At 37.3% G+C, this 26,112-nt stretch overlaps 1 protein-coding gene across 10 annotated transcripts in view; it reads right to left on the reverse strand.

The window, feature by feature from the left end:
- The window catches only part of slc24a4a (solute carrier family 24 member 4a), a 104,732-nt gene that overhangs the window by 28,120 nt on the left and 50,500 nt on the right, over window positions 1-26,112 (reverse strand). For all 10 annotated transcript variants that reach the window (NM_001017770.2, XM_073927227.1, XM_068214405.2 and 7 more), the window contains 7 exons: window positions 8,533-8,609; window positions 8,186-8,260; window positions 5,727-5,811; window positions 5,540-5,643; window positions 1,763-1,837; window positions 1,182-1,207; window positions 1,045-1,098 (listed from right to left, as the gene is read on the reverse strand). In NM_001017770.2, coding sequence (NP_001017770.2) covers window positions 1,045-1,098; window positions 1,182-1,207; window positions 1,763-1,837; window positions 5,540-5,643; window positions 5,727-5,811; window positions 8,186-8,260; window positions 8,533-8,609 — 496 coding nt within the window. The remainder of the gene's footprint in view (window positions 1-1,044; window positions 1,099-1,181; window positions 1,208-1,762; window positions 1,838-5,539; window positions 5,644-5,726; window positions 5,812-8,185; window positions 8,261-8,532; window positions 8,610-26,112) is intronic.

Raw genomic sequence — 26,112 nt, forward strand, 5'->3', positions numbered from 1 at the left:
ACTCAAACACATTTAACTGGCAGTGTAAACAGGGCCTTAGAACAAGTGACGGGTGAGTAAATGCATTAATGCATTCAGTGTGTTGGAGGCTTGAAAAGCAATTCATCACTCTCAGGAAACATACAGTACATATACAAGTTGTTTCTGATTTTTTTTTGTAAATTTAGGATACATTTTAGTATGAAAGTTTTAATGAATCATGATTTATTCATGAAAAGATCAGTTTGCACATTTAACGCGGTTATTTTTGCATATGCATGGTTAGTGAATGAAACCTACTGTGATTCAATGTCCCAAATAAGTGTTTTGAATGATGTTTTGTGGAGGAAGGACAATATTGTCAGTCGAGTGCATTATTATTATTTTTTTTGTAATCTTATTGGTGCATTGCAGTACTACTGAGATACAGCATCAAAAAAACATGGACAACAACAAAGAAAGAGCAACATGTCTTTGATGTGTCCTTAAAAAAGCATAAGAGACTAAAAGTCTACTTTCTGTGATTACATAACTTGTAAGTGGCAACATATTTCAGACGATTGAAAAAGTGACATTTAAGAAAATGGTAGTATATAAAAATATTACAATTACTTATTTGGAACAAAAAATGAAGTTTCATAAACTAATTTCGAGAGGAGCACGTGATATGATTGACTGCAGCCGGCCACTCATCTACGCTCATTAGCTAGCCAATCAGAACGATCCAAACTCACTATAAATAACCTAGCTAAGATCTACACCCCTATCTTCGTTTTCCGAAGAAACCCCCCATCCACCCCTTCTCCTCCTTTCCTCTTTTGCCGAGGGGAGCTCTCGAGAACACCTGATCTCGTACTCCCCTCACATGCTTCATGGACCTGGCGGGAGCCCTGGGCTCAAGGTTCTCAGCTCAGGGTTCTCTCCCGGGACAGCATGCCAAACCTGCTAACTTGCTAACAAGTTGTCAAACAGTATCTAAGTGTGAACTCTTGAAAATTTATCATATTCAAAATAACCAAATCAGATGTTTAAACGAATGAGTACACACACTGAACGAGGACTCACTTCATGACAATGATGTAGCCAAGATACATGACAATCAGCACCAGACTCTCCCACCTGCAGAAACAGAGAAAACAGCCAATCAGATCTGTGCCTTCAACCAATTAGGATAAGGTAAACACAGACAGAGGTCCACTTACCACAAAATCTCATCATCGTAAATAAACTGAAAGAGATGCACAGAGATTGTGTTAATATTCACTGAGTAGCAGCAGACAATAAAGATCTCAGAGCATGTCTAAATTACTTAAAGTACTTTTTCATAGATTCCCTTCACAGATTACATTTTGAAAGCCTTGAACCAAAACAACCTGCCTCAGCTGACCAATAATAGATTGCACAATTACAAACTTAAAGATGTTTTCAAGGGGAAAAAAAGCAGTTTTTCTTATACACACACACACACACACACACACACACACACACACACACACACACACACACACACACACACACACACACACACACACACACACACACACACACACACACACACACACACACACACACACACACACACACACACACACACACACACACACACAAAATGTGTATGTGATTCCCATTAAACTGGTTAAAAGCACCAACGTGTACAAGAATCTGTCTTTTTATAACCATTTATGTTACTGCTAATTATCATTTTTTCTATGGACAAAGTTAATAGGGTTTTACTTGAAGGCTCCACTTGGTTATCAGATCTCATTAGAATCGTGACACTTACTACAATGAGGGCGATCACAGAAATAATGTAGTAGGAGGAGTCTCTGAATACAGCATACTTGGTGAGGAAAACAACCTAGTAGGGAAATAGAAGAGCTTTGTAAACAGAAGCCAACAAAAACAACTTTTTCCCTATATTTAAAGTCTCATGTCTACTTTACCCTCAAGTGTGCCTACAGGTCACAACAAAAATATCACAGCGGTAAAAGTTTTTTCCTGAATGTGACTAAAGTATTAGAGTTATTTAACTATAATGTTTTTAAATATATTTTTAAACATTAAAAGCCTGTGTCCCTCGGGGCATTCTGTGGAGGGTGCTCTGGGAGTATGGGGTCAGAGACACTCTGTTAAGGGCTGTCTTGTCCCTGTTTGAAGAGATTAAGAGTTTAGTTTACATTGCCAGCAATAAGTCAGACTTGTTTCCAGTGCATGTTAGAATCCGGCAGGGCTGCCCTTTGTCACCAAATCCGTTCATAATTTTTATGGACAGAATTTCAAAGCGCAGCCTTGGGCTGGAGGGGGTCTGGTTCGGGGACCGCAGGATTTCATCTCTGTTATTCGCAGATGATGTTGTTCTGTTGGCTTCATCGATGACGGACCTTCAACATGCTCTGGGATGGTTTGTTGCTGAGTGTGACGTAAATGGGATGAGAATCAGCACCTCCCAGTCTGAGGGAATGGTGCTCCACCAGAAAAAAAGGTTGTTTGCCATGTCCAGGTTGGAGGACGGTCCTTACCCCAGGTGGAGGAGTTCAAGTATCTTGGGGTTTTGTTCACGAGTGAAGGAAGGATGGAGTGTGAGATTGACAGGTGGATTGATGCAACGGCAGCAGTACCTCCTACTACAACGGCAGTCAATCTTTGTTCCTATTCTCACCTATGGTCATGAGCTTTGGGTCATGACTGAAAGGGTCAGATCTCGGATACAAAACGAGTTTTCTTTGCAGGGTGGCAGGGTGCACCCTTATAAATAGGGTGAGGAGCTCTGTCACCTGGGAGGTGCTCAGAGTAGAGTCGCTGCTCCTCCACATCCAGAGAAGTCAGCTGAAGTAGCTCGGGTATCCGTTTTACGATGCCTCCTGCATGCCTACCATGGGAATGGTTCCAGGCATGTCCCACCGGGCGGAGGCCTCGGGAAAGACCCAGGACACACTGGAGGGACTATGTTTCTCGGCTGGCCTGGAAACGCCTCAAAATCCCCCTCAACTCTGGAGTTCTCTCCTAAAACTGCTGCCCCCGCAAGCCAGCCCCGGATAACCGGATGAAAATGACATGACATTACATTGAAAGAAATAGTTTTCCCAAAAACTGAAAAAGATCCTCATTCGCAGTATTTAACAATCACTTGGTGAACACAAAAAATTATATCTTGTTATAGTATCATAGTATTCATAGCATTTCCTTTGTCTACCATTAAAGTCGATAGATACCGCTTTTTATTTATTTATTTTTGTTTTTACAATTATCAAAACACATTCTTGCGTGTTCAAATAGAGAAGGAAACTCAAACAGCGGTGAGTAAAAGCTGAGTTTCATTTGTTTGTTTTGTTCTATCCTTTGAAGTAAAACAATCCACTTTTTAAATCTGATAGGAAATAAAAAAGCAAGCCTGGAAAAGTCATTCTTCTCACCCCGTGATGCTTGGCTGAAAACATGAAAAGGTCAAGAGTGGCAGAAGCTATAATAAAGAGCTATGAGAGTAGCCCGCAAATAGCACACACATGTTGGCGATGCAGAGGATCTTGATCACGAAGTAAAATAAGACCTTTCCTCTTTTTCCTATTTTTTTCCCATATCTACTGTACCCTCAAGTATGGTCTCATGCCACAACAAAAAGACAAAACTGTCCAACCAATAAGCATTTAAAAAGCTACTGTATTTCTTGGACCTCACTACAACAACAAAGCTATTTACAGTGGGGAAATAAGTATTAAACACATCATGTTTTTTCCTGGGCATAATATTTCTAAAGAAGCTGTTAATGTGGAATTGAACCTGATTTGGATAAAAACCCAAACAATACAAACATAAAAATAAAACAAAACCAAAATAATATGAAAAAATTAGCTGTGTGTAATAACAATGAAATGACATGAGGAGAAAGTGCTGAAGTACTGAAACCAATTTAATACTTTATATAAAAGTTTTTTTTTTGTGATGGCAACTTAAAGATGTCTCTCATATGGAGAATGAAGTCAAATGAATTTCTCAGGTGTGAGTTTTTCAAAGACTTCAACAGAGTGTAAAAATCTTGACGGTTCTGTGGGTCTCGTCTATCAAATCTGAGTAATTTAATTTAATTAATTTATAATTTTCTATTAATTTATATTTTCTATTGGATTTCAAGGTGACTGGCTGGGTCATTCTTCTACAGCTTGATTTCCCTTCTCTGAAAGCATTTGAGAGTTTTCTTGGCTGTGTTTTGGATCATTGTCTTGCTGAAATGTCCACCCTGGTTTCATCATCATCATCCTGGTAATGTAGATATTAGACTGAATCAGCTAACATGAATTTACAGTGACGAAGGGCAGAAGGTTACTTTTTAACTACTGAGAGATTTCAGCTGCTGTCTGGGCTTTCACTGCCTTTTTACACCTTCCTTTCTTCATTTGTTCAATACTTTCCTACGTGTCATTTTGTTTTATTGTGCATAACTTAATTGTAAACTAATTGGATTTGTTTTCTCGCAAATGAATTTATTAGGTTGTTACCAACATCCAGGGAAAACTTCAGATCAACGGCACCTTTAGAAATATGTTTTCTGAGAAAAATGGTCACGTGATCAATACTTATTTTCCCCACGGTATCTGTAATTTGGCACAATTTTTACATATTTTAAGTCTATGTAAAATACTATTAAGTGTAGAACATTATCATTTACATCATACATTTACATTGAAATCATCATTTACGTCATTACTTTCAAGAAAGGATTTTTTTTCCTTTTCAGATTTAAAAAAAAATATTTTTTTTCATTAAAAAAGGACAGTTTACCCCAAAATTAAACCGTACTTTCAATGTTTTCAAACCTGTTTGCGTTTTCTGTTGAACACAGAAGGTGATTTTTTGAAGACGGTTCGAAAATGGTAGCCATTGACAACATATTTGATTGTTTACTATGAATGTCAATGGCAACCGCTTTGTGATATTTTCCCCTAAAATATTGCCTGAAGTTGTCTTCATTTCCTTGTTGAACACAACTGAAGTTGAATTAAATTGTTTGGTATCATTGAAAGTAAATAAATGGTGAGTAAAATTTTGGTCTCCCGGGCTCTGAGATTTGTTAGGGAAATTCAAACTCAAACCAAAACAAACTGTTACAATTGGCTTAAGATTGGCAATCAAAATTCAGGACATTGCAATCTGCAGAACCTGGAAACCAAAAAAAGCTGGAAAACTAGTAACCATTGAATTCTGTACTATTGGTTTTGTCCTATTAAATTCAATTTGAATTTATTTGACTATTCGGTGGTCTATTTTTTGTTTGATTTAATCAATAAGTCAATGGTTACAACTTTCTTCAGAATATTTTCTTTAGTGTTCAACAGAATAAAGAAACACAAATATTTGAAACTGCTGGAGGATGAGTAAATAATGAGAACATTTTTATTTTTGGATGAAAAAGAATCCAATAAAAAGACTCTTTAATCCTGAGCAAAATAGGCAACGTTGTGATCACACAATCCTGTGATGCTCGGCTGAAAACATGAAAAGGTCAAGAGTGGCAGAAGCTCTAAAAAAAGCCAAGCTGTGATAAAGTGCTCTGAGAGTTACTCACCTGCCCCGCAAAAATCCCACACACGCCGATGATGCACAGGATGTTGAACACGGCTGAGCCCACTATGGTGCCCACCCCCACATCTCCATGTGTAATGAACACACCTGCAGAAAAACGAGAGGTTGTAATGGCAGCATCTGCTGACACATGACTGATGCCCATATAAGCACCTGCACGTGTTGCTCACCGATTATAGAGGCGAACAGCTCAGGGGCGGAGCTTCCAGCTGCCATGAAGGTTGCTCCAGCAACATCTTCACTCAGGTGCAGTTTCTAATGGAAGGGAGGAAGAAAGAGGAAATGTGAGGGCCATAATTAAAAGGCCTAAATAGACTCTAGAGAGCTGTCAGTGGGCTGGCTGAATGACTAGCAGCTGGTAAAGGATCACTTAGCTCTAAAATTTGATTTGTCATTACTTTCCCCCCCTTTATTAAATAAAAATTAGCAGCATAAAAATTTTATCTGTGAAATATTACAATTTAACTTCAACTGTCATCTCAGGTTATCGTATATAAGGGGAAATTATGTTGCAATTTTTTTATTATGCCAAGTCATGTTATATTATATTATGCTATTTTATCATTCAGTGCTAGCAGAAGCCAGAACTAATATATATTATTAGATTTAAATCTGTGGTGAATTTAATTATAGTAATTTTGCATTTAACTACACTAATTATACTAATGATCACTGAAGTGATGAAAACAGCCTCCCTATTAATAAAGGAATAAATATTCGGTGATTACTTATACACTCTCCACTTGTTCTAAACCTTGTTAAACACACACTCAAATAAACAAAAACAAACAAAAAAAAGAAAACTGAAAATCAGCTGTCATTGCCTATACCATAGTATTTTTTTTTCCTACCTAGATGTAAATGTTACCGGATTCCAGCATTCTTCAACAAATCTTTTGCGTTTTACAGAAAGAAAAAAAAAAAAAAATAAACAACGATTTTGAACTACCTGAAGATGAGTAAATATTCACTTTTGTTCAAACTGTAAGTTTGAACCTAGTGGTTCAACTAGATATTGTACACCTGGTCCAAAACACACGCAAGCCCAGGTAGAAGACATCAAAAAGAGTGTACCTGACTATGCCTAAAGAGCAAAGCAACGGCACGTCGTAGAAGGAATATTTTTGTTTAACAAACACCTAAAATTTATAATTTTAGAACGGCTTCTATTTATTGAACAACAGAACACTGACAATGATCACCTCTGGTACACCTCGTGTGCTTTATTCAGTGTTAAATGCTAATAATGTGAGTTTGAATGCCATTTCACATGACATTTATTGCCATACTACTGAAAGCAGCAGCAGAGAGTTCACCTTAAATCTTGAAAAACCATTTGAAATTGAACTTTTTAACTGTGACTCAGTGCAAGCCAACACATATCAGTTATTCAGCATGTACATTTAATCATGTTAATGAGGTTTAATGTCTTAAAATTCGATTATAAAGCTTAGCATTTCATTGAAGTGCAGTAAGTGCACTATTCTGTGCTTCTGAATGGCTGTATTTAAATTTCTGTCATGTTTCGTCTGGTGCAAACAGCAAAAAAGCTTACTGCTGCAAATCTCGTCACATCATGTTGTAAGAACAAGAAGTTACAGTGCAGCCTGCTATCCTAATGCTCATGTTCATAATATTTATATTATTTGCTAATTTATAACCACTTTATGTGGAAGTGTGAATCATCGTCTCTTTTCTGAGTCTGGTACTGTCTACTAAAGGTCGCATTTCCATCACAGATGTATACTTTGAGAACCTTCCTCACTGAATGAATGAAATATGCTGTTTTCCAACAAGGCCACCCTGGGTGCTGAAATCTAATTGGCTAAACTGACCATGGGTTGGTTAAAGAGACCAAAACAAAGACAGACCTTACGACAAAGAAATCACATTTTTAAAGCGGAATATCTGAGCATATCTTTAGCATTGTTTTTCAGATAAACAAAAACTTGTTTAGGTTAGCATGTTTGTTAAATATCCTTAAACATATAGCATTTTTATGCTTTAGAAGATTCAAAAACGTACATACTTGTATGGTCATGTTGTCATTGCATTAAACATACATTGAAAACTCTTCCGTAATGACCCCTTTCCAAACTACATGAAGCAAACAAATGACAACATTTTCATTATTTGACTAAACTGTTCCTCAAGGAAAATTGCATAATTAGGCTGGTTTTAAGGTCACGTCAGTGATCAGACATATTTCTTGGGGATATTTTGACACTAAACACAGACTAATTGACGTGCAAGTAATAAGTCAGCTGGATAACTATAACCATTTATAACAGGATTCTAAAAGATTATGCAATATTAGAATAAAGCTCTCAGCAGGCAGTTTAAAGTCAGACAGTAATTTGTCTTAAAAATGTATTGTAGAAGACGATGTTTCTGTTACAAAGACAGTTCTCTGATGGCTAAGGCACAGCGGGCTATCAGGATACTAAAACCTACTTTTAGAAGCCTCATCTCTAGTTTAATCCCCATTAAAGCACCGCCTGTCCAAATTAAAATAAATAAATAAACCAAACATCCTGAGTTTTATTATTATATTACAGGATGGTGCAGGAATATCCAGCTTTACATGAACAGTTGGAAGTCATTGTTGCAGCTGTAAATTCATTCTTACCTCACAAATCTTCTCAAGAGAGGTTACAAAGTAGTCATCACAGACAATAGCAAGGGCCAGGAACATATATAAAGCCTGCAATGTGAACACAATTAAACCAATTAATGAAACGATAAAGAGATGCACTAGAATAGCCTTGCACACAAAATAAATCAATTACATGCCTAAACGTGCTTCTGTTCTAAGCAGTTAACAGGGTGGCCAAAGTCGTGACCGGCCACAAATGCTGACAAACTATTTATAATTGTCATAAAATTGTGAGACATGCACAGTTTAACCCGGATGACAAGGTCAACCGGTGTGCAGGGCTAGATGTTGATTGACGTGCGCACACAACGTTCTCCTACCGCAAATATGTGTAGCAGTACAGCTCCTTGCGAACGCTGTTGGTTGGTGAATAGATCCTCGGGGAACTCGTGGATAGCTGCATTGAAAATGAGAAAGGAGGAGTCACTTTGGTGCAAGTTGTCACTTTCCATAAAAATGATCCAGATAAAAACCTGATGGTACAGTCCATAAAGCCAGATCTGCATAAGATTCCAGGAAACGATTGGAATGTGTGGGCAACAGAATATAAATCATGCCCTAGAGATGGGCAACTTAATCATAATGCAAGATAAACACATTGTTCACGTGGTACACATGGTCACTAGTGCATAGGACTGAATGTATTTGACAGACTAACATACACTACAGCCAAGGGTAAGCATAGTTAAAAAAAAAATAAATAAAAATAAATAAATTAGCAGTGCATGAAAGCATGTAGTTCATACTGTACATAGCTTTGCTAGTGGGATGTTTTGATCTCTGCCCCTAGCATTCTTGGATTTAAGTGGGATGGAAGAGGTTTAAGTAACATGGGTTTTCACAGCATGTTTCAATCGCAGATTCCTGATAATATACGTATTTGTTGTGGTCCTCAAATCTAATTACAGTGACTGTCAAGACAGTAGATAATAAAATGTAAAACGTGCTGTACAAAGAATAGTTTGATTCACTTGACTACACAGCGTTAAAGTCCGCATGAAATCAAAATTTACTATGGCTGCGCCCGAAAGCATAATCAGCTGACTTATTGCCACGCTTCCTTATCAGGCAGTGACTCTGGAGGCAGCGTTTTAGCACCTCGTAAAACTGATTTCAGACAGACTTCTGAGATAGAATAACGATTTAATCACAAATAACCAAAGAGAAAGAGCTTTAGTGAAACTAAGAGAATATTTGAGAATACTTTTTGATAGACATGCCATCAAAACTGGAAAATTATGGTCAAAAATGTGTTTACACACAAGATGATACCTGAGAGGCGCTTTGTCTGAAATGTAAAACACAGTATTGTGGGTTATTGAAGGCAGTGAAGGAAATTTGATCAGAACAAGCTTCCTTCGGGGACTAGTGTATATTCTTAGTCTTAAGGTGAACAATTAATCCATGCAAGTTAATTAACTAAAAATATTATGTTCAAATTAAATGAGGTATTGTTATCTATACAAAGTCCCCATGAAATAAAAAACTAAATCACATGATTTTGTTAGCTCACATTGCTAGTTTTGTTGAACAATTCTTCTGTACATGTTGTTGCTAGATCAGATACTACATACTCATACTCTTATTATTATTATTTTATTTTTTATTTTAATTTATCATATTTTTTTAATTCTCTAGATTTTTTTTAGTAGTGCACAGTCCTGTGTTATTTTGTCAATTTGTTGTTTGATATAGCACTTTGGTCCTGGAAGAACATTTTTTTCGTTTCATTGTAAACTGCACTGTGTACTGTTGAAATGACAATAAAAGCCAACTTGACCTGACTTGACATATGGTTGCAGCTGGAAGTTAACAAAAATGATTTATTTTGTTTAATTTCCCATTAATTGTATTTTATTAACATTTATCCCCATTCCAACCCTAAACCCAAGCATCACAGTAACGGAAAAACAGTAGTTGTACCGAGTAACGTATTTGTTCTCTATTAAATTACCCAATAAATAATATTTTTAAAAGTCTACCCCTACTCTGAACTCACCTGTCAAAGTACTGTAAAAATATGAATTTTTATACAGTGCCATAAAAAAAATGCTATATCGCACTTCTGAAGTGTATCCTGTTTAGACTACCTCCTCTGTATATGTCATGAAATCTGAAAATGCACTTCCTGTTTTTTTGTCAGATCACGTACAGTATAGGAATTGGTCATGGCTAACATACTTAACCACGTCACTCCAACTGTCAGTTTTGACAACAAACAGAAACGTTGAGGAGGAGTAGTAAGGTTGTAATTGCACTCGCCAAACTCATTTCCGGATATTTCTGAATGAAATGTCTAATTTACTACATCCAATAAGCTCGCAGAAGAAGCGGTTCTCATGGTGGTGTCTAAAATAAAAGAGTGCAAAAGCAAGAGCCTTTATTCTCTGTGCGTTAACCGTGGTTGAATGAATAAATACTAGAAACTCATATACAGCTAAAAATGTTAGAAGGAATGTGGAGACGACATAAAAAATACGATTTTTTTAAAAACACTTATTTATGAAGAAATGTTTTGGAACAAACTTTTTTTTCTGATTCAAAACAGAAAAAAAAAAAACTCTCGCACGCACTGAGCTACTTCAACAACACTGGAATACATCACATCCGGTCAGCCAGTCGCATACGATCTTGTGGCAGGAGTTGTAAAATTTTTCAAATATTTTAAGGCATCTGTAGCTCAAATCGGATTCGAAATTTCCACATACAGAGATGATGAGAGGGTGCTCGCTGCAGAGCCATTTGAGGAGAGCTGAGCTCCAGCGAGGGGGAGCATGAGCTGTCTCTCCTCCTCCTGTAAGCTGTTTTAATGCGTACACCAACCCCACCACTAACCCTACCCCCAGTGACATCACTCGTAAAAGAAGTGCAAAAAAGGTGGATCTCAAGCTTAAGCTCCCCCTCGCTGGAGCTCAGCTCTCCTCAAATGGCTCTGCAGCGAGCACCACTTGGAGATGATCGGAACTCTACGCAGCTCCTGGACAACTCTCCATTGTCATATGCAGTGGAAAGGCGGCTTTACCATGAAGTTTTCTAATACCACAGCCTCTTCTGCAGAACAGAGTTACCACTGATTTCCATTGTACATTTTTCCTACTAGATCTACCTTCATCTGTCAATTATCATCATTTTGTAACAGCTTGAGAGCGAAACAAATGTTATTCTTGAGTGAACTATCAGGTTTTAAATCAGTGTGAGCTGGAGGAGACTTTTAGCATGTTGACTTGACGTTCTTTCATCTGAAACAGAAAACTGAGTTAGGGGAGGGCTTTGTTTTGGCAAACTATTGATAAGGAGGGATGTGGGTAAAAATATGGTCAATGAAGCAGTCAACCTGACATCCAAAAAGAAAAAGCCATGAAAAACGAGGAAGCGCTCAGACTTTGGCCTTGTTTTCACAAATATATTTTAGTTTTAAAACACATAAGTTTAGCTGCGGTTTTGCCTTTTGTCCAGGCTACTATGAAGTTTTCGAGCGCCGAAAACAGAGTGGCTGCGTCCGAAACCGCATACTTCGATACTTTATAGTACGCTAAAATCAGTATGCGAACAGAGTAGTATGTCCGAATTCAAAGATTCGAAAATCAGAAGGCGAGAAGTACCCGAATGACTTGCTACTTCCGGCGAGATTCTGAAGTGTGCATCCCATGCACGCTGCGCTATCCCATAATGCCCCGTGAGAGAATTCATGAATGGATGTGAGGCGACGCAACTGACGCAGTAGGTCACTTGACCATGACAAAATGGCGGATGTAGTAGGTCCGAATTCCATTCCAACTTTTTACATTCATACTGTATAGAACGTACTTTTATAACAGCCGAGTAGTACGTTTAAATTCAAATGCAGTACCTACTGAGTAGTAGGCAGTTTCGGACACAGCTAGTGTTTTTTGAACAATCAAGAGGCCATTTTAGTTTTAAAACACTGCTGCTCCATGTCAGTGTGAATGGGGTAAAATGGAGACATCTGAAAACAGAGGCATGGCTGCAGACATCTGATTGGGACTTTTCCCTCAATATTAAGTGCACTAAGCAATTTCAGTCTTGCATCCTTTTATTAAGTTCAGACTTTGCAAGTTTGATAACTCTTGAGGACACATCTAGTAAATCTTCAAAGGGAACAGTGTAGGCTACTTTATAACCTCATTCATATCACCCTGGCTACATCGTTTCACTATCTTTACAATAAAATGAAGACATGATATAAGAAACTATCAATTTTCTTTTTATTAATAAAAAGTTAACAGACACCAAAAATGATAAGGCATTGTGTAGCTACATATTTATATGACTGTCATCTTCACTGTATGCATTTTTACTGAGTTAACAGAGTCTATAACATAACCCTCCTGCCCTCCTTTCATTTTCATTGAAAAATACGAAGCATACTGTCTCTTTCGCTGAGTATCAGTTTTAATAATCAATAACGGCCATTATAAAAGATTAACGTGCAATAGGTTTATACAAAATAGGAATTAAAGGCAAGCCATCGGTCAAATGTGCAGAATTAGTGTACATGGTTACTGTCACGATCCCCAGCGATCGTAACTAATAAGATCGCTGGATCTCATTCACAATAACCATGGACTACAAATCCACCATTTCTGGACTACATTTTCATACATGCACTTCGCTCACACAAACACGCTTCCTCGTTCTGACTGATTACACTCGCGTCACCTTAGGATTGAAGTGTTTTGACCTTAGCCTTAGTTGCCTTTTTGTCCATTTTCCGCCTGCCTTTTGCCTGATACTTTTGACCACAATTCTGGACTTCCTTTATACATCTGTTTGCACCGGTGTTGACCATTGCTTGCCTGACTACTCCAATAAACCTGCAAGTGGATCCTCGCCTCAGTTGTCTGTGTCACTCCCTGTGTTACAGTTACATTAATTAATAAATTAAATCATCTTTGCACCTAGTCAAAACCCGTTACCTGAGAACAAGTATTAGATTCAAAAGACCAAAGAGTTGTTAGAGACCAGATGAATTAAATATCACATTTAACAACTATAGTGAGATGTGATCTAGATGATATCTTTGATGAACTGTCAAAAGTGTGCTGCTCTCACCGGGGGTTTTGTGCTCGAAGCATCGCTGACTGCCTGGGGCTCAGACCGCCGCATACACTGCAGCGAATGCCAGAGAGTGTATGTGGTCATGTGATGTGCGTTTTCAGCAGTGTAGTGTGGACGGAAAGCTTTTCAGAAATGCTAGGGGAAACTGTAAAGTGGATGTGGATCGTTTTCATTCTAAAACCCCATTTTAAAACTAAAACGTATTAGTGTAAACTAATTTTTCGATTGAAGAATACCAAAACAAACTTTTTCCCCCATGGATTTACTTCATGGATTCATTGTTCACCTAAAAAAATAACAATTTGTAATAGTAAAATATGTAAATCTAACAATGTAAATCTTCATTTTCGATATTTTTGTTAAAGCCCTATGACATGATAATGGTATTACATATCAAATGATAAAGGGTAATGTTATATATTAACTATACCTAGGCTCAGTATTTTGTATTTTATGTGCCACACAGTAATCATGATTTATTTATTTATTTATTCATTCATTCATTCATTCATTTATTTTTACAAAATGTGAGTCTAAAATAATCAGCATTAGGTCACATATGCTGTCGATAGAGCTTAACTTCGTATGGAACCGACAACATTGCTTTAAATCTGACCGAAATGCCTCCAGGCCTTCTGTTCAAGCAATCTCTCTAAACATCAAAAACCCCCTACAGACACATGGTTGGGCATGTCACACGCTAGTGCATTCTGCCATGGCAGCTCTGATTGTGACCTGGGCAGCCCTGTAGGTCAAATAATCCCCAATGGCACAAGATGATCCCTGTCAGGGGCTTGCTAATGAAGCTCACAATATAAATCAACATCACGCCATAATCCATACAGTCATCTGCCCTCTCTTTAGCTAATGAGGACTTTTCGGCACTTTCAGTCTACTGATGGGAAATACATTGCCACAAGTTGATGTTCTGATTTGTTGCTAGGTGTTGCCAAGCAGTAGATGAAGAGTTATGAAGCTATTGATGGGCAATCCCACACCAAGGCTGCATTCCCTATGTCCTAATGCCTTTTAAAGGGTTTTTGAAGGATATATATCGGAACACACTTTCAGATTATCTGCCCTACAAATTATACATGCTTATACTATGGGCCCATTGACTGCTTGATTATGATTGGCTGAAGAACATTCTAAGGGGATATTCACACACCGCTTAGATGTTTGCATCTAAGCAGTTACACAATAGTCAGGGAAAATGTGCCGCCTCCACCATGTTGCAGTCAAATAAAACTGCTGTCATGCCAACTTGTTACTGTGAACAGAAGCTCGCAATGGCTTTGAGTTACAGCATTCTATTTGGTTCATTGCTTTAGAACTGACATTAATGAGCAATGCTTTATGTAAATGTCTTAATATATTGCTGTCGTGCAGCAAAAGACAAGCAATGATCATCCATGTTCGTCAAGCGAATGTTTACATAGGAAAACAATTGAAAAGTAAAGGAGATAAAACAGGTAAAAATACCTCCTGAAGCCGATCACACCGCACGTTTTATGTCGCTAGGGAATGACTGAATCAGCTGCCTATTGTGCACGAACATTGCGGTTTGATATTGGTATAATTTAAATATTTAATCATATTGTGATATTCAAGTTATACAGCTCTAGATAAGTCAAAACAGTAACCATTAGTCTCTCCTCCATCTTTAAAAGTCTCCGTAGTTATCTTGACCAGTTGTTCTCAAAGTGGAGGTCGGGACCCCCTGGGGGGTTGCGGGACAATGACAAGGGGTCGCTTGGTTTTCCAAAACTCAAATAAATTTTATTAAACTATTTGAATTACAATATTTTATTCATAACTCACAGAAGATAATTACTAGTTTGGTTAAAGAAACAACAACAACAACAACAACAACATACAAATAAAAATCAACCATCAGCCTGTTGTTTTCATATTAATATGTAATTAAATTAATAAATGACAAAAAAACATTATATGGTTCACAGGCTGTTGCATTTTTGTGTTGTCAATATTCTCATATTTATATGTGCCAATAGTTGTATCCGCAATGTTTATTTACAGTATTTACAGTATAACCACCTTGAAAAATTGGGGTCGTGAGTCACTGACATTGTTATTTTGGTGGTAGCGGGCTGAAAAGTTTAGGAACCCCTGATCTTGACAACCTAACACTGCTGTCACCTTGAACGAAACCCCGATTGATTGGAGAACGAAAAAGACGCACCTGACGTAACGCAGTTGAAAATTGTCAACTCTGATAGGAAAAAGTGTGAGCGCACGGAGCGCAACCACAAAAACACGAGGCACTGCAGGCAGTTAAAATGTGAGGCAAATTTTGTCAATTTGTTCTGTGTGAATGGCCCTAATGCAGAAGATACAAAGGGCAACTTTGAGCAATGTTGAGCAAAACTAATTAGGGAAACAGGTGACATACAAATATTGTAGCACATTCTTAAAAAAAAAAAAAAAAAAGTAGCCAAGCAACAAAGCTTTGCAAAATTCTCCAGCAACATTGGTAAAAATGTTGCCCTGTCCATCAGAATGTCCACCAAAGCATTTTTGAGATGCAGAACACTGCACTGTTTGAGCTGCACTATTCATTTTTCTGTTGTTGTCAATAAAAAATGAAATCACTCCAAAGTGTATGTAATGTATGTATAACTTACATATACAGGTACACTTTATAATCCTTATACTGTTTTGTTGCCCCTTCCAAGGCCTTGATAAGCTACAAATGCATGAATCATGTTTGTGTACATTTAAACAATCACGTTTAGTGTCTTTGTGTTCCCCATTGAATTCTACTGCTCATTACCTAGGACATATGATGATATGTTGTAGGGTTTGTGTAATTTTATACCATGAGTTTTATTTACCATGAGAGAATATTATCTGAATCTTGAAGAATGCCAACACAAGTGAAGAGAATAAAGGAAAGTCTTGCACGCGAATGTTCCTCTTAAGCTATTGGTCTTGGACTTGACCCATCCATCTACATGCCTGAATCTTTTGCAGAAGGTCTCCACCAGAACTTGTCCAGTGAAGACCCCTTTTCTGTGCCCTTGACTCACTTGAGTCACTTTTCCAACAATTACAAACTGAAACTCGCACAACACGAGAGATATTAATGCAAGCATCTCTTCATATACGCTTTAAGCTGTTCCCCTTTTAAGGGGTTTATCAATTCTGGGTTGTTGTTCTTTTTTTTACAGAAGTGCATTTTGCCATTTTTTACCTCAATTCTTTATTTTTCTTGTTTTTCTGTACCGTATGTTTTGTTCGTTATGTGTAAGGCTAGTCATTAAATCATATTATAACCACGCTGGATTGTCTTTGCCTCACAGAATTGGTCACTTTAATGGTAAAAGATCTTGATCTCTAACGGAGTATTCAGACCTCTAACTGAAAATTCATAATTACATAAATAAGAACTTTACAATAAGGTTCATTAAGTAATGCATTTACTAACACAAACTAATCATGAACAACATTTTACAGCATTTATTAATCATAATTGAACATTTACTAATGCATTATTAACATCCAAGTCCATGCTTGTTAACATAAGTAATGCACCATGAGTTAACATGAACTAACAATGAACTACTGTATTTTCATTAACTAACGTTAACTAACATGAACAACTACAGTTGTAAATGTATTGTTCATTGTTTGTTCATGTTAGTAAAAGCATTAATTAACATTAACTAATGAACCTTTTTGTAAAGTGTGACCCATAAATTTATCTTATTTCGTTACATAAGGCACTAAGTGTGAGTTTTATGCTCATCACTGAGCATTCGGTGTGTTTTAAAAACTGTCTCAGTTTGAGAAGCGGTCGTAATTAGGGATGCACGATATATCAGCGGCCATATCGGCCCATAAATGCTATTTTTAATGTTATCATTATCGGTCCGATGTCAAAATTAGGCTGATATATTTAAACCGATAAATTACATAATTGTACAGAACTGTCTGCCTTGGGCGTGTGTAGATAGAACTTGTTAGACTTATCCAGTGTACTATAAGTGTAATGGAGCTTACCTCACATTGTTTATTCCTTCAAAGTCCGACTTTTTTTGTGTGGTATTGCTGGGTGTTAATAACTTGGTAAGTAACTATATTCCTTGTAGATATTTTTGATTGAGTGCCACTGTGTTTTTTGGTTTAAATTGTATCAGGAAAAATATTACATGTGTAAACATGATAGCAGCGATGCACACGTGCTAAACAACTCGTTGGGTAGTTTGTAATCTATTATGATTATTTGTTCTTATTAACGCATTGCTTGCCATGTGATGTTGATGTAAGATTACATTCAGTTTGATTGACATATTTATAATGATTATAACGAGAGCTCGTGATGGCTATTACCATGCATACACACACGATGAGCTGACGGAACATTCACAGCAGCACCGGGGAGAGGTGCGCCAGACACTGAATCCAACATGGATGTTCCCAACAGTTCGTCACATTCTGTCTTTACATTATATTGTGCTCTATGTTTGTCAAAGTCACCTGAGCTCAATGCTCAGGATTGTATCAAAATCTGACTTGAGGATTAATCTGACTCCACATCGTCACACAGCGCCTTCAAGCTCACAGCGGTTAATTGTAAACCTTTCAATCATTTTTCCCACAATTAACAGCAAAAACGAACATAGAAGTGTTGTCTGATTAACAAGCAGCAGCTACATGTGTTCAAAAGAATCTAAAACGCCAAATATGATTAATTTATGCAGAATTTTCACAAGTTATACTATCTGTATTTAGCTTTTCGCTTGTACGGTGGCTTTGAACTGTCAAAACACCTCTCACAATGCCTTTTCGGGCATTGTATATCTACATATGTACATTTCATGTAACACGTTTTATTCAAGACCATTTAAGCTGGTTTCAGTTCTTAGTTCTTTTCATTTTCATTTTACTTAAAACATATTTGTTAAACTTGTTAGTAAATTAAGTGCCATTTTTTATTCAACTAATTATTTTTGTACAACAGTGAAGTATGTTAATTTGCTATGCAAAGAAAAGAAAACAATTTATTTTTGGCATGCTATAAAATCATGAATGTCTATAATCACCTTGCAATTTTGAAATTATAGCTTTTTTGCTTTGAGCAGGCTATTCGATTCATAAGATCCGTTCAAACTTTGATGAAGTTTTTTTTAATTAAAATCAGTTGCATTTAAAAATATAACATTTTGAAATATTTATATTATATTATAATTATTGGCTATAGTACAGTATATTGGCCTAGTTATCTCTTATCGAAGTCTGCCAAAAAATCCTTATCGGTGCATCCCTACTCGTAATGGAGCGTTTGTAGAACATAGCTTGCATCTCTGCAGTGCAAAAAAAAATACTTCGGTGGACACACGACCTAAGGCTATCTTTGTTAACAAGAAAATGTTGACCATCCATGTTATTGCCATTCAAAACACGCACGCGCAATAAAAGAATCTTCTTTGTAAAAACATCAAAACCTGCTTAAAAATCCATCTCTGCCAAGTCATTTTTCAACCTAAAGAGCTCATTAAAACACTTGTGGCACTAATAGCTTTCCCCGTTTAGAAGTGATCTATCATCGATGACTGCAATTGTGGCGTAATGTTTTATCATCACAAGCACCACCATCATTTCCATCGTCGTTATCTGAACTGTTGAGAAAAACCCAACAGGTTTATCCATCAAGCGGAAGAGTCATTGGTGCCCTGATCACATTTCCTATCCCACAGCTTCCCCCTCCCACTGCACACGAGGAGAAGAGGACACCCTCAAGGTCATCTCTTGAGAAAGCCCACTGAGCACATGCAGACATATGGAGATTCATGCACGGACTACCATACAGAAATAAAAATGCCCCTAAAGATTCACACTACAGACTCCCAAAGTACAACTATTTGACCCTAGGAAATCTAAAATTTTATTTAATCAAGGAAGAATCTTTCTTTGCTCTTTGTTAAAACTACTTGTAGTTGGTGCACATTTAAACATTAACACCATGAAGCCTTAGTATTCAATAAAATACATAAAAATATACACACACACAAAAATCCTGTCTTTTTAAACCTCTGTCATAAAATTATTTATCAAGTAAATCTCAAAACAACACGTTTAGTTCAACCTACAGGATTTTAATCCAGACTGAAGACAAATTTGCAATTTAAGAAGCTGAATGACAGGTTGGTCTGTGATCAGGGGAAAATCAGCGAGTGATTAGTGCTCGGCAATCTTTGTGTGAACTACCATACTTAACGACATACAAAGTGGCTCACTGATGTGAAAAACATATCTAGCATGCCAAATATCTGGACCAGTCAGCCAACTCAACATCACACAGGCTGTCAGGTGTAACAACGGGCTGCAGTCAATGAGAGAGGGCAAGTGATGGGTGGACCATTGTGCTCATGTACTCAACAGAAATGCCTTTCTGACTGGCTAAATTGATCACTTATTCATGTTCTCCACAGAGCAATTCATATTGTATGCAGGAGCATCTGAAAGCTACGTCTATCAGCTGAACCATGCACATGTATGAGTGATCTACTGGTAAATCCGCTGATAGACGGGAAATGCTCTATTTGACGCTTTCAGAACTATAACCAACATCTGACTGGATGAAATACCTTGATGGTGATCAGGGCCGGAGTGGGTCTCCTTTTCAGCCCTGTAGTTTCAAGCCTCAGACCGGCCCACCTCAGTTCACGACTGACTATATTAAAATAAGGTCATTTCCAATTCAGTTTCACAATTACACTATCACGTCTTTTTTTTGAGAAAACAGCTGCGTTAGAACTTCAAATGTTCAACAACCCTAACAGTATTATATGTCTTAACAATAAAAAAAAATAATAAATACTCAGATGAGGATCAAACCCGAGTCAGCGGCGTCGAAATCTAACGTGATAATCACTGGGCCACAACGGTTGTATATTGAGTGGTGACTCATCTGAGTTATTTCATCATTAACCTGCGGGCTGGTTATATATAAAAAGAGCAGAGCTGCGGTAAAATAATGAATAAGAATTGTGGTCAAGTAAATAAATTAATTAATTTAAAAAGTGTGACTGCTGAGAGCAACAGATTCTGGAGCTAGGGACACCGGCCCTCGCGGCCAAAAAAAAAAACGGACCGGCCCACCGGGAATTCTCCCGGTCCTCCCGATTAGCCAATTCGGGCCTGATGGAGATAGAACCCACATACACAACCTGACAAAAGTTTCTTTGTTGATTCCAGTTGTAAGAGCAACAAATAATAATTTGACTTCTAGTTAATCATTTGGAAAAGTGGTAGAAGGTAGATAATTTACATGAATCATCTGTTGAACTGCATCCCAATCATCACAAATACTGCAGAAGACCCATTGGAAACCACACGAACCCAAGATTCTCACAGAAATCAGTCCAGTTTTGTGAAGGAGGAGGCACTGAAGATGATTCCAAAGGATCTTGATGAACTCTGGGAGTCCTGCAAGATGTATGTATGGATACAGTCCACCAAGCTGAAGGGAGTCGTACACAAAATTAATTATTTTTTCACTGAACCTTACATGACTGTCCTAATTAAATAATTAAAAATCAAGACATGATCATATTTCATTGTGGTAAAATAATCATAATCTAGAGGCCTTTGCCTTTCATTTAAGCCACCTCTGATACCAAATGATCAACTAGAGGTCAAGTTACTATTTGTTGTTACTAAAACTTTTGATTGGCAACAAGACTTTTGTCAGGTAGTGTGCAGAACCCCTATTATATTCGGTCTTCATGCATTCTTATTTTATCACCACTTGAATGCAGATAGCTGAAGGAAAGTTGAATACTCCTTTCACTGATCTTCTTTGCTTCTCAATCTCAGAAGATTGAAGATCCTTATTCACTTGTCAATGTCAGAAATAGAGTTTTATTTATGGTGCACACATAAATAAAAAGTAAAAAAAACATTATATAAATAACATGTGAATCAAGCGGTTTAATCCACGTCTGCTAGAGATGAACAGGAGACCTCTTTGCATAATAAACAGACTCCATATAAGCTTGCATTCCTATTTAAACTCAACATGCATTGAGTATTGTAAGCCCATTAAATTTGTAAATAGGGATGTTCAATTCTTGCAAGCTTGGCTTGTGAGAATAAATTATAATTATGGAAAACGTAAATAAACATGAGTATACTTGGTCAAATATCAGCTGATTTGCATGAGGCAGCAAAGATGGCACTCCTTCTGCAGAATGCGACTTGATGTGGTGTCCAGCGAGACCTGCTGTTTGTTGACAGCGAACCTTGTTTTTCTCCAGGTTGATGTGCTTGTGTGAAGCATTGCAGTCTCTTGCAGGTAAATCCATTAAAGTCCTTTGGAGCTCCGGCACGCTTCATCAATTATTAATGTTGGAACCATTAAAAACAAACTCTGCCCGCCTCTGTGGGCATCATGACAGTACTTTCAGGTAGAGGCTTTGTCGGGGTCTCAAATGGTGAACAGTTTACAGTACAAGCATGCATGGGCTTTCTGTTTGTATTCACTGTATAAATAGCATATAGCCTGTGCGGCGAAGAATCTCAGGTAGAGTGAGACACTATGCGCTTCGTTGTCTCTTGTCATCTGATGACCTTATCCATCAGCGGCATGTCCTGATGTGAGCACACGTGGCAGGATCAGCGCCTCACAGTTGGACAAACTGTGCAGAGTATGTATGTGTGAGTGTGTGTGTTTCAGTTGCTGTGTTAGAATTGCTGCCTTATGCAAGAAAATTGTGGATTCACAAAGACATACAATGTGCCTGACAATATATAACAAATCCATTTGCCAAGCCTATATTGTGTGGTTAAGAAACAAACACATGATATGGAAATACGAAATAAAAAAAATAATAAATAAATAAATAAATAATAATAATAATAATAATAATAAATTTAAAAAAAAATCACAATATGATCTTTCATATAATTCGATATAGATAATTACTTTATATTTTTTAACAATACATTTAGGATTATTAGGATTTTTTATCTAACCACTTTTTTATTTTTATTTCCCAACATTAAAAAGGCAACTAGTTTTAATCAAGTGTGTCGCACGCCTGCTTTTGAGTGAAGGTCTTGGCCGTTAGATCGCCCACTGGGGGTTGGCTGCAGTACAAGTCATAAGGCCTGCCTCATCCGTGTTAATGAACAAGACTTAAGCTCAAATAAAAAAATGAATAACACTTGCAACAAAATGTCCTGAAAGATGGTTCTGGTCAATTAAGGCAGTGGTTCTCAAAGTGGGGGTCGGGACCCCCCGAGGGGTCGCAGGGCACTGAAGGGGGGGTCGCCTGGTGATTTCCAAAAATCTATTTATTTATTTTTATTAAACCATAAGAATTAACACATTTTATCCATCTATACTAAAAATAAAAATAGTCGTTTATAGTTACTATATATTATATAGTTGCTATAGTAGCTTATAGTTACTAGTTCTATTGGATTGCGACCCCTGGGGTAATTACATTGTATTAAAGACAGCAATAGCGTCAGATGCATTTTGATTTTATAACATCAGGTATACTTTCTGGCACATTTAAAGCACTGACACAAATTTAATTGGTGTGTCTGCGTCACTGCATGCAAGGTTTCTGTATTTATAACCACCTCAGAGGATATTGGGGGTCGCGAGTCACTGGCATTGTTATTTTGGGGGTTGCGGGCTGAAAAGTTTGGGAACCCCTGAATTAAGGCACTGTTATCATGCTGATATAGCTGCAGATCTTCATTTTTGTAAACGGTTTGTTTTTAGCAGTAACTTAATGCTAAGCGTGTCATCGTGATTGACAGTTGTGATTGACAGATTCTTAAAGCAGATGTCCAAAGCTTCGGAAGAAGTGTTATTATTCAATGTCTGTGTTATTATAGCATGATAAAATGAGTTCAGCAGTAAACTATACTTTCTGACATAAAGGATCCTGGTGGAACACTGCTTATGCGGTAATGTCAGGGCTTTGTCGGGCTTTAGTTTGCTGATACGCGGCTAACCTAGCCATGGCGGGAAAAATACCAGTGATTGTTATCTAGCAGACTCTGTATACAGGACTGAAATAATAATTAGGAAGACAAAACTAACGTTAGCCGACACCCACACTGATCTCCGGTAAGGTTATTTGAACTTATTTTAAAGACATTTCTGCATTTTGAGTTTCGGCATGGTAAAATATTAATGTTCTAAAAACCAAATCTTAATAAATAGAGCTGTTAATGTTTTTTATTATTTATATACATCATGCATCGTTGGCTTTTTATTTGAAAACTTTTAATAAACATTTAAACGAAGGTAAATTCCACTTTGCCAGATATAATGAAGGCATCAAATAAACCAAAATGGAGGCAAAAAAATAAACAATATACAAGCGATGTTGCGGCAGCTGATACACAGCAGTTACATTGATACTGCAAAGTTTATTGTAAAAACTGAATAGGATTATTTTATATAGTGCAGGGATGTGATGTGGAAATATCCTGTTGATATTTAGAAATGTTGCTGTGTTTATCTTTTAAACGCACAATTTCTCCCGCATGGTAAATCGTTAAATGGTGTGTATATTTATAGAAGTAAAGTTGGTTTTATGTTCGCACATTCCTTCATTTAACAGTCTCTATATGGTTTACCATGTTACTTTATATATTCGATGAGAATCAGCATGCAAGTATGTTTATATGTTATTGTTTAGAGGTGTGAACCTACACTAGTCTCACGGTTCGGTTACGATTATCATGCCATCGATTCGGTTCAATTCAATATTTCGGTGCATCACGGTGCATTGACGGTGCTTTTCATACACAGTTTTATATTTTCTTCACAGCAGTAGATCTTGTATTAAAATGTATCAATATATTTATATATTATTTGTAATACAATTTTGTCATTTAATACAAACAGTCAGATATATAAACTGTAACTTTAAACAACACGAGCATTAAGCAAATAATATAAACAAATATAAATATCCAACTCAATTTCTGATTCTTGTCTAGTTCTCTAACACCTCTTTGATTGGTCACACCTTCAACAAAAATGGTTGCGATTGGCTCTTGCGCGCTGCGCTCTTCACAGATGAGTGACACTGATAAGCGGCAGGCGGCAGCGTTGATCTCACAGCTGATGTATGATAGACACGGTGGAGAAAACTCAGCAGACACGCGCTCGTTTCTTTATCCAGAAGTAACGCTGTAAAACAACCGAGAGGAGAAGAAAAGCCATGCTAGCAGGTCGAATGGGCCACTGTGTGTGTGTGTATGTGCATGTATGTGTGTGTGTGCGAGAGAGAGAGAGCGAGAGAGAGAGAGAGAAAAATGAAGTAGGCTACTTTCATTCTCTCAATCTCAGTGATCTCTTTTGTTGTATATGTCAGTGAAAGACTGATCCAGCAAACACACACAGTGAAGTTGTGAACAGTTTATAAGTTAAGTAGTTAGAGCGTTGTAAATACTAGCGATCGCCTCCCTCGCGATAGAGCGCATATGAGGTAAATTACGTCAGTAATAACCGGTTATAATTAGTACTGAACCGATACCGAATTGTCCGCGTCTGCATCGCAGTGCACCGAAGAAACGATTAATTTTGACACCCCTATTATTGTTCATATTTTACAAGTGTTATTTCTTCCCCTGTGAAGATAACAAATACCAACAACCCTGTTAAAAGAGAAATATTTTTGTTGTGCTCATATTGGTCTAACTCAGGCTAGAGTGTATGAAGGATTTCTGCAGTCCAACATGTATTGCTTTTATCAAATTATAATACATCACACAGTTTTTAAAAACGTATATTATTACCCATTTTTAAATATAAGTGCATATATTCAGGTTAGTGAGCCTGTGTTATAGTGCAGATACCGGTGGTCAAGTGAGGAGTTCAGGGGGCGTGGTTGATTTGACGTACAAGCGTTTAGTTGGAAGCTTGATTCTGCAGCTCCTCCTCTGGCTCCATCAGGCAGTCTTTCTGCGCATGCCCAGGCTCCAATTTCTTTTTGGAGTGTCTTTTGTGACAGTTTGTGCCCGTCACAAGGCGTTTAGCCTTTAAAGTGTTCAAAGGGAAAAAGGGCTGTCGTGTCGTCCATATTTTATACAGTCATTGGTTTTAATAGTCAAAACCAAAAATATTTAAACAAAACATCTGATCTCATTATGATAAAATGAAGATAACTGTTAAAGAGACTTTTAAGTTAGGTTAGTTTGTTGGATTAAAGTTACATTGCATCTACATGCGACCTAACTCTCATTAGATTATAAGTAGACTGTTAGGTTGGGTTTAGGATTAGTATAAATTGACATGTATTTGCAAAGTTTCATACAGTCAGTTAAATGTCTGATGAAGGAGCAGTTTAACCAGATATTAAGCAGACAGTCTACTAATACTCAACTGGACCATCAAAATAAAGTGTTACCCAAAGTGTGTGCAATGGTAAAGTGCAAATACGGACCAATCAAAGAAAACTTTAAGGTGTGAATAATTAATTGAGTAAACCTCAAACTAAGTCAACAACACAAATCATGATAAATAAATCCAAGCTTTCAAGTAAAGGAACTTACCATCATTATTTAAATACACACAGCAACATTACAAATTTAATGACTACATTAACCCCTATGCTAAAAAATCTTTCAGATGGGGAGCTAGTGGCTGTGATGCACAAGAAAAGAAACCAAAAAGCCACACTGGCAACATCCTTAAAGCTTCACTGCTGCAAGCCACTCACTTTCGCATGTGTTATTACTCTGATCTGAAGTGATAAGCATGCACATGGGTTCCTTGACCATTTACAATAGATGTTGGGCTGGCGCTCCCCTAGAGTCTCTCGTAA

This window comes from Danio rerio, chromosome 17, assembly GCF_049306965.1.
Source record: "Danio rerio strain Tuebingen ecotype United States chromosome 17, GRCz12tu, whole genome shotgun sequence".
Lineage (NCBI taxonomy): Eukaryota > Metazoa > Chordata > Actinopteri > Cypriniformes > Danionidae > Danio > Danio rerio.